The following is a 9,549-nucleotide window of genomic DNA, read 5'->3' on the forward strand; positions in this document are numbered from 1 at the left end:
ATCAGTGCTGAGATTTAGTGAGAGGTGGTTCTGGGATGACAAAATTCACTGTTGAGCCTTGTGGAGCTGTCATGGACCTAATGCATGAACTGTAAAAAATAATGCAATGAGACATCTGTGGTGCAAGGTGTCTACTTGATAACCCCGCTTTAGGCGCCCACCCTAGTTAAACAAGGCATGGTAACATCAGATCCCGTGTAACGTTACTGGTACACGTCTATTCTAAAACGAGTGTGCTGGTGGTTCATGCAGTTGGGAATTTTCTGAGGAATGAACTCATGAAATGACCAGAGAAATTTGTTGTAACTTATAATGTAACGTTACGTTACAACCTGACAACTTCTGCTTCACCCTCTACAAAGAATGAAACTTACTGCATAATTCTACATGACTAACGTTCAGGCAGCAACACGCTAAGTTACTTTACGTTAAGTCTCCAAGTAAGGCAAAACCAGGAAAAACGCCCAACGAGAGCAGACCAATCTTATAATTGCTAAAGGTCCAACCAAATATACACGGCTAAAGTGATTAAATATATCACAATGCGACAACAACTCTTCCGTTTATGACTTACCTTTTACGAATAAGACCTGAAAAGGAGCCCTAAGCAATATTTATCGCTGTCGCTTTTCTGCATCCTCTGTCTGTAGAGGGGTTGCTAAGCAACTGAATACGCAAACCTTTAGGGCACGCAAGAATCCGTGACGTAGTACGCAGAGGTGGAGCTGTCTCTATGGCTGCGGAGGACGCGGAGGTAGCTAATCTCCTTGCTAATGATATCTAGAAAAGAAGTTAGTTAATGTTAACGTTCTCTGTCATGACTGAACATGATAACGCTAATATAATTAATGCGTACATAGTAACTTGTTAATCTGAAGAAAGATTATATAAAATGTGTTAAACAACAATGCTGTTGTCTTCCGTTAGGCAGCGTTATCTTTAGGTTAGCTTAACGCTAATGTAGCTATGTGCTTGCCACCAGTTGCTGCCAAATAGGTCTTGAATTGTGTTTTCAGTGAAAATGCTAACGTAACGCCATAAATTGTGGCACTGTCTCACCGCTATGGTTGTTGTCTGTCTGTCTCAGTGTCTTTACTTCCCCTCCAGACTGACATCAGGTCACCCTTCCCATTTTCAATAAACTGAAGTGATAAGAGAGGATTGCACGATGTATCACAAAGAAAAGAGCATCCAGATCAAAAACAGCGCGTCGGCCCTGTACAACAACCTCAGCGTGCTGCGCATCGCCCCGCGAAGCCTCACCTACTTCACGGTGGTCCATGCTAATGTAGTCAACATGGTCAGCGCGTCCTGGGACGGCCTCAACTACTCCCACCGCCAGCTGCAGTCCAAGGAGCCTAACGTCGCCACTAGCACCTCACTCATCATGCAGGTCAGACCACAGTGCAACTTCATGCTATTTGCGATGTGTTTGTATGTGTTTTAGCTGTATTACCTGGAGAGCAGATGGAACAAGATCACTAGAGCTGTGGCTCCCAAGTGTGGCCCACCAAGGGACCTGGGGTTGCTACAAAATTACAGTTTAATTTCATATTTATTAAATCAATAGAAGTTAACACAATTAGAAAATGTATACTATTCCCATTATTACCTCCCCACCTACAGTATAGATGAGTTTACAATTATGTCAAATCAGTCAAATCGAACAACACAAATCTACAAAATATGTCTAATGCATATCTTTTTGAAAAAGTTTGGGAACTAGAGTTTTCAATAGGTTATTCTCTGATAGAAAGGGTGATTTCTTGGTTGTTTCATTATTTTAGTGTGTCTAATGCTCTGACATGTATGCAGTTGGCTAAATCATAAGCATCAAGAAATCCTTTGGTTTCTTCTAACAGGCAGCCTGGTGTGTTCTGCCCTCTCGTGATCTCTTGGTGCTGACCTCTCAGAAGGGCATCCAGGTGAGTTTGTTTGTGTGTGTGTGTGTGTGTGTGTGTGTGTGTGTGTGTGTGTGTGTGCAGCCTCTTCTTCATGTAACACTCTTGCTTCAGATGTATGAGTCTGACGGCTCCATCATGGTGTACTGGCATGCATTGGATACCCCGGAAACCCCTACAGGTAAACCCTTAAGCTTAAACTTGTCAAACCCTGACATAAATCCCATATAAACTGTAGATTTGCCGCATAGTTAATCACTCAAAGACTGACTTGTCTCAATAATTTAACTGAAAGCATTGGAATGAACATTTTTTTTCGCATTGCTGCTTCGTCAGGTTCACTCACAAATCCTATTAGCTCAGTGTATGCGTGCACCTGCATGCATGTGTTCTTATGTGCATATGTGTTCACCATTGCCTGCACGTACATCTGTGTGCAGTCGTTTGCATTTGCGTGTGAGAGAAATGTGTTCATGTGATTGCCCCCATTTGGCCATACCCATGCCAGTGCCTGTTGTTGGTGTATGTGTACAGTTTGATACCACATGTACTGTACTGACAGAGTTTATGTGTGTCCCAGCTCAGGCTGTGTTTGCCCGAGGGATAGCAGCAGTGCGAGAGAAATATATATGTGTGGGTGAGTATCGAGTGAAATATGTGTGTTTTGGCAACTTGGATCAATACATTTACAAAGACCTAGCAAACACATACTCAGTCTATTTGTCTCTCTCTCTCTCTTTAGGCGTGTCATCTGGTGCGATACTAGTGTTTGACATTCCCAGTAAAGGCAGTAATATCACCCTGTCTGAGGTCCTGGAGGAGCACAAAGAGTCCATCACTGACATGGCCTCAGAATGCTCTGGAAGCCAGGTATGGTGTGTGTGTGTGTGTGTGTGTGTGTGTGTGTGTGTGTGTGTGTGTGTGTGTGTGTGTGTGTGTGTGTGTGTGTGTGTGTGTGTGTGTGTATGTGTGTGTCCTGTTTTATCCATCAGAAACTACATGTCGCTCTCCCTCTCTGTCTCTCCCTCCCCTCAGGAGTGCATAGCTGACCTGGTCAGTGCAGATGATGCCGGCAACCTGTGTGTGTGGAAGTCTGGGGAGGAATTTCAGCTGCTCAACAAGATCCCTGGCTTTGAGTAAGAAGTCTGTTTCAGTGCATCATTGTGGAGTCATTTTTGGTCTAGAATTCCATATTGAGCTACAAAGTTTGAAAGTGCTTAATCATATCAAACCATAGTATAATAAAAATATTTACTCTACACATCCTTGTCTCCTATCTACTCTCCTCCATGCTCCTCTCCTCTGTCCTCCTCTTCCCTTCTCGTTACCATTGTTTCTTCTACATTTAATCCACTGTCCATTCTCGTCCTTCTGCTCTCCTTTATTCCCTCGTGACAATGATCCGCCATCTTCCTCGCCCCCCTCAGTATGAGCTGTTCTTCTGTGAAGTTGTGGAAAGGCACGGTAGTGGCAGGTTACGGCACGGGCCAGATCCGTCTCTATGAGGCTGTGACGGGGATTCTGCACGCTGAGGTCAGCGCCCACGCTCGCTGGATCTACTCTCTGGACATTGCTCCTTTTTCTGGACTGGTGAGCTGCACAGATTGAAGGGAGGAGAAAGGGCGGACATGTTCTTCTTTATTGACCATGTATTTAAAAAAAAAAAAAAAAAAAAGATATTTGACGTGCAGTGTAAAGCTCAGCTAATAATGAAAATGAAATTATAGTTTTCCAAGACAAAGATGATGAGATGCTGTAGTTGAATTATTCTATTCTACGTATTTAGCATGACAGCAAGTTCAGGTAACTCTCTATACAACGCTCTCATATGAGTCTATTTATTTTTTCTGACCCTGTCCTTGTGTTCTTTAGCTTTTGTCTGCTGCTGAGGACTCTCTAGTGAGAGTATGGCACCTGACCATGACCCCAGAGACCAACAGTGTGGAGGTAACCAATTAGCTTTTAACACAATGCAATGTCTGAGAAAAAAAAAAAAAAGAATGTATTCAAGACTGGTTTCCCTAGCAAGGAAGTCCATAACCAAAGCATAAACTTTGTTGTTCTCCAGTAGGTTTGATATGTCATATTAGGGTTAAACCTGCCTTAAGTGCTTCAAAATCATTGTTCTCTAGGTCCTAAAGAGACCCTGACTGTGTGTTGTTTCACTTCCTCCTAGATTGCCCATATGTACAATGAGTGTGTGACAGACACTCAGATCTGCGGGGCCAAGTTCTGCGACGGCGATGGCTATGCCTTTGCAGTGACAGGGTACGACCTGAGTGAGATCATCCGCTACACACAGACGTAGGACATTGCCTTCACCGAGGCTGATGAGTGAATGAGTGTGAAGTAGGTATGTAGGAGTGTTTCTGTGAAAATAATGTGACCCTGAGAGACCATTAGAGTCCAGATTGGGCAGGTTAGGGTCCCGCTCAGATTCTACAAAGACAGCATAATGTCTTTGGAAGAAGTGCTATTTCATGGCATTTCTAAGACTGCATCTACAAAGGTTAGAAGCAGATGAGGATTCTGTCTTTTGTTGATCATTAGCATAGGCTAGTGAAAAACAGTTTAGAAACAGTATTGTTTATCATTGAATGTTAATTTGTTCTGTATCTTGATTATGTTGTCAAAATGTTGCTGCAATATAAAGATAGCAAATGTGTGGCATGAATACTCATCTCTCTATTTTGAGCTCTCTGCTTTGGACAAAATGATTTTGTTGTTGACACATTGCTCCCGTGTTAACTAGAGATGGGTGTGCTAATAGTGGGCCAGTAGCAGACAATTACACTATGTGTAGTGTTGAAGAGAGTATAATATGACACTTATTGTTTATAACAGAACAATGTATAAAGTGTCTCTTTAAATCATTCTAAGTATAAATGTTTACACATATGTGAATGTAAATCAAACAGTAATAAAACATTCCATTATTCATTCATCAGATATTGTGTTGCAACTATCAAACAACTGTACAAATAAACATTTATTTATTGAAGAAGTCTGTTCTGTCTGCTTTTGAATTTTGCACTTCACAGATTCACCACTAGATGGGGCCCTGGGTTAATTATTTGGAGGAGGGCTCCAATATGATCTGCCTGCTGGAGGGCGATGAGAGTGAGATGCAAACAGAGTTCACTAGAGGGCAGGGTGGTTATGGACTGAGGACAGACTATTCCAGATGCTCCACATTGTGATTGGACGATGGGCACAAATCTGGGACACAGGCCACTCATGTCAGCCAGTAAACATGGGCATAAGGAATTCACAGAGGGTGGTGATAAACCATCTCTTTTCATTGTATTATTATGTCAGTTTCTTACATGACCTCGCATGCACCTCTCCCCTTCCTGCCCACAGTCTAACATGTGATAGTCCTCAATGCATGATCACAGTCTTTTTTTTGTTATATATTCCAAGACATAAACATTTGGTGGTGATGAACCAAGTGTGTCTATGATGCCTAAGCTTGTTTTTATAATAGTTAACAGGCATTTAAATTTGGAACGCTGCCAACAAGTCACAGTATAACCAGAATGTCATGCTCTTTCCTTGGAACTGACATGAAGAACTAGAAAGGCCTTTACTGAAAACAAACAAACACAACCAACTCAGCTCTACCAAGAACCTATCCTTTAGGGTTAAATCGACTTTTTGGTGATTTTTATTGTGCTGAGGCATTTGAATGAGGCACAAAACAACCAATTAAAAAAGTTGCAACAGTGACAGCTTTCTAGGAGCTGTCAAGAAGAACTGAAAACGCCTTTTGCTGAAAACAGATTTTGCCAACTCAGCTCTCCTCAGCTCTTTGGCAACTCGGGCCTTGTTCTGCACCGGTCACATGAGTTTTTCAGTTCACCCCAGGCAACCAGGTGTCATTACAAACCCAAGCACCTTATCACGACGAGATAAGAAGAATCAGGTCAGTGAGGAATAACATGCTGTTTGTCTGTCCAGGGCTCAGAGTGTATTAAATCTGATCAGAGTTCTAGTCTTTTCTGGTTTGTAGTCAACACTGGTCACATAACATCAGCTGACAAAGTTGTTATGAACCCACACATTACAATTAGGTTATGTAACGTAACTTTGGTAACAACTGACAATGACACCACATGTTAATGCTGATGACCGGGTCAAATGACAAGCATAAACATACATTCACAAAGACACACACACACACACACACGCACACAGTGTCTTAATGGAATCAATAATTGTCGCTATCTGCCACCCTGCCCAGCTGCCTGGGGGGGCTAACACTGGATGGAGAGGGACAGTGGAAGACTAAGCTGTCAATATCAGGTCCCAAAATCACACGAACACAGATTATATAACTAACTGGAACAGTAGGGAGACGGGAAATGTTGGGAAAAGGTGATAAATGAAGTGAACAAAAGACAGAGAGAGAGCAAAGGAGGTATAGAGCGGAGTAAAGAGCTTGTTAAAGAGCGGGCTGAGAGTAGAAATGGGGAATGTGACATCACTTTTCTTAGAAAAAAAGTGGGGGAGACAAACAACAGCAGTCATTTATTCCTTGTTGTATCAGTCTGCTCAATAGTGCTGTGCGATGTTCCAGTCCTGGACACAGCCCCAGGGCCACTCACGCTGTGTACTGCTGCAATACTTGTCAATAGTCGGCTCTTAGGTGTTACACACAGCTGAGCACACAATGTTGGGGAGATCAGACCTCAACATGAACTGTTTTCAGTTATGGATATGAATCTAGGTGGACTATGTGTGTGTGTGTGTGTGTGCGTGCGTGCATCTGTGTGAAGTAATAATGGGTATTAGTGCAGCATTGCCCTATTCACACTTCCCAGTAGACATTCTGACATCTTTTATTAATAAGAGTGACAAGACAAAAATAGATTCTGCAAGACCTTGAATGAAAGTCCCTCAATGCTCCGATGTGTCACTTTAATAAAATCACTGAGAGAAAAACATTGACCACAATACAAAGGAGATTTATTCCCTCATATTAGAGCTGTCGTCATGGAATGATTGAGGCAACAACCTTTCATACCTTAATCTTTCATAAGACTTAAGCAACACTGTTCAACTGCCCAATGATTAAAGCACGTCTCAAAGTTTTACCCTCCTATTAATCAAAGTAGATAACCAACACAACAAGTTTGTTCAGTGTACAGCCCATATTGTTCATAAGTATCGACCAAGCCCGGTGTGACAAAAACTCACTATCAACAATGCCACAATACAGGATCAACAATCAGGGTGTCAACAATCTATGTGTTCGTTTTTGTGCGTACCGTGCATACCTTTGATATGTGTGTGTCTGTGTGTTTCTCCATTGTTCAGGTGGAGAAAGAGCAATTTATCCCGTGCCCATGCAGCCCTGTGGCAGCTGCCTGGGCCTGTGTCGCTAAGCCTGCTGGGATAGAGCCTCGCCAGGGGGGATGAAGAGCCTAAAGCCCCTCCAGCCTGACAGACAGACCAGCGCTCTGACGGAGCAACCAGGAAGCCGGCTCCCGCAGACGTGCTGTATAAATAGATATTGCATTTGAAACACACTGAAATGAGGCAGGGGTGGGGGCGAGGGCGGGGGCGGGGGCTGGGTGGGGGGGGCATAAAACTGACAGACCTAAAAGATTGCCACTGCTGACTGACAGACGCGCAGATAGACAGATATGGTGCGAGGGCAGACATGCATGAACATGAACATGAAAACCAGAACTGGGTCAAATAAAATTTGCAAATTATTCTAGCATTTGTTTTACCTCATTTCAGATTATTTTTGTAAATGTATATTAGTTTGGGATGGTGATGGTGGGGTAGTAGGGTGAACTGCTATAGTAGTGAGACGAGAGTAAAGGTTGTTTGTAAATGTTATCGTTCATAAGATTGGATTGATGAGATGTGCATTAATAATTATTACAGTTAATTGGCTAAATGCGCGTGTTAATGTATTTGAACTTCATCTATTGAGGTGATCATTAATGCAAAGCAACTAATAAAGACAGCAGGCGGACACATCTTGAATTGTCCTTAGAGTGTTTTTTTTTTTAAAGAAGTTGTCTTGGAATCAAACAATTTTGCAAGACTTGCAAAAAGGAATTGTTGGAGAAGTGAGCACATTGCCACTGAATACATTAACATTTGTTGCAACCTGCTTGGAATACTTGGAATAGTTTATTATGGGTGGCATTGGCCAGAAAGGATTATACAAGGAGTGCTAGAAAGTTAACAGTCAACAGAAAGTTAACAGTCATAAGTAAGTATTTGAAAGTTGCTTCAGTTAATTTTCTGTGGTTGACAACTACTTAAATGCACAGTATGCACAAATACTATTTCATCCAGGTTTAAATCTCTGTGATTTCATTGTAATTGGTATGTGGTGTAACTCAAGTGGCCTGATGACTTGGATGGCTTCCCAAGGTCTAGACTCATTCACCAAGGATAAATATGGGTGGATAGTGGTGCAGTGGTGTAATTCAGTGTCATTGCTGCAAACTGCACTAAACTCAAGCCAAGCCAACCCACCCACCTCCGCAGCCACATTTTCTATGCATCATGAGGCCGTACCATGAAAAGCCACACCCACAGTGGTGCTGCCAGGAAGACCCACCCTGCCTGCCTACGTGGGCCTCTGATTTGAGGGAATGCCTGAACCCACAGTACTGACTGACTCACTGTATCCCAGAACTTCTCTGGAAACCACAGAGCATGAAGACACAAGCATAGGCCCCACAGACGGAGAACAGACAAGGATACATCTGCCACATTGTAAGACTCCGTTGAAATAAATCTGAATGGAAAGGATAGTGGAAAGATTTTAGGTTTCAATCAATTTTACGTTTCTTAACATCATGTTTTGATCACCCAATTACTTTGGTCTTGACATACAATAACATTTGACAGCTGTAGGAGTTGAAGTCTTATTTAGTTTCACCAACCTCCTGACTTCTTATGATAAGGATCAGGACTCAGAATTGATCACAGACTTATTGCTTGTGGGCCTACAAAAGAACTCGCTGTTCGTATCCCTCCACTGGCTCCCAGTTGCTGCCCGCATGAAGTTTAAGTCCTTGATGCTCGCCTACAAAGCAGCAACCAAAACGACTCATACCTACCTGAACTCCCTCATCCAGGTCTACGCTCCCTCCCGCCCACTACGCTCTGCCAAGGAACGGCACCTGGTGCTGCCACCACATCAAGGCCCTAAGCCTCTAGCCAGACTCTTCTCTTCTGTGGTTCCTCGGTGGTGGAACGAGTTACCAAACTCCATTCGATCCGCAGAGTCCCTCTCAATCTTTAAGAAAAGGCTAAAGACCCAGCTCTTTAGTGAACACCTTCTCACCTGATGGACTGTGTAATCCAAAAAAAAAAAAAAAAAACTCTTTATCTGCCTCTATGCACTCTCTATACACTCTATGCACTGCCTCGTAGCACCTATGTCCTGTTGGACCAGAACTTAGCTTTATGGCACTTACTCTCGTTGTTCTCTCAAGACTACATCCTTGCTTGTGTAAAATCTCATATGTACGTCACTTTGGATAAAAGAGAAATTGTAATTGTAGTAAAATAATTTCATGAGCCTTGGTACCAGGGCAACAGATCCTGGGTTAAAGTCGATAAAGAGGCCTTGTCTTACATCACTGTCACTTTCCCAGTGGCCATGTTATGCCTG

At 42.8% G+C, this 9,549-nt stretch overlaps 1 protein-coding gene across 3 annotated transcripts; it reads left to right on the plus strand.

The window, feature by feature from the left end:
• Nucleotides 1–722: 722 nt before the first annotated feature.
• wdr54 (WD repeat domain 54) lies at nucleotides 723–7,438 on the plus strand. 3 transcript variants are annotated; one of them, XM_078285247.1, is made up of 11 exons: nucleotides 723–754; nucleotides 1,088–1,393; nucleotides 1,863–1,925; nucleotides 2,016–2,082; nucleotides 2,482–2,538; nucleotides 2,644–2,771; nucleotides 2,937–3,037; nucleotides 3,329–3,491; nucleotides 3,774–3,848; nucleotides 4,078–4,254; nucleotides 7,221–7,438. In XM_078285247.1, the coding sequence occupies exons 2-10, from the start codon at nucleotides 1,169–1,171 to the stop codon at nucleotides 4,207–4,209; spliced, it is 1,011 nt and encodes a 336-aa protein (XP_078141373.1). In that variant the 5' UTR covers nucleotides 723–754; nucleotides 1,088–1,168; the 3' UTR covers nucleotides 4,210–4,254; nucleotides 7,221–7,438. The 3 variants fall into 3 exon arrangements, with proteins under 3 accessions (XP_078141373.1, XP_078141374.1, XP_071756506.1); XM_078285248.1 differs by having other exon boundaries at nucleotides 4,078–4,250; XM_071900405.2 differs by lacking the exon at nucleotides 7,221–7,438 and having other exon boundaries at nucleotides 4,078–4,869.
• The last annotated feature ends 2,111 nt before the right edge of the window (nucleotides 7,439–9,549 follow it).

The sequence above is a fragment of the Centroberyx gerrardi genome, chromosome 8 (assembly GCF_048128805.1).
Source record: "Centroberyx gerrardi isolate f3 chromosome 8, fCenGer3.hap1.cur.20231027, whole genome shotgun sequence".
NCBI classification, from domain to species: domain Eukaryota; kingdom Metazoa; phylum Chordata; class Actinopteri; order Beryciformes; family Berycidae; genus Centroberyx; species Centroberyx gerrardi.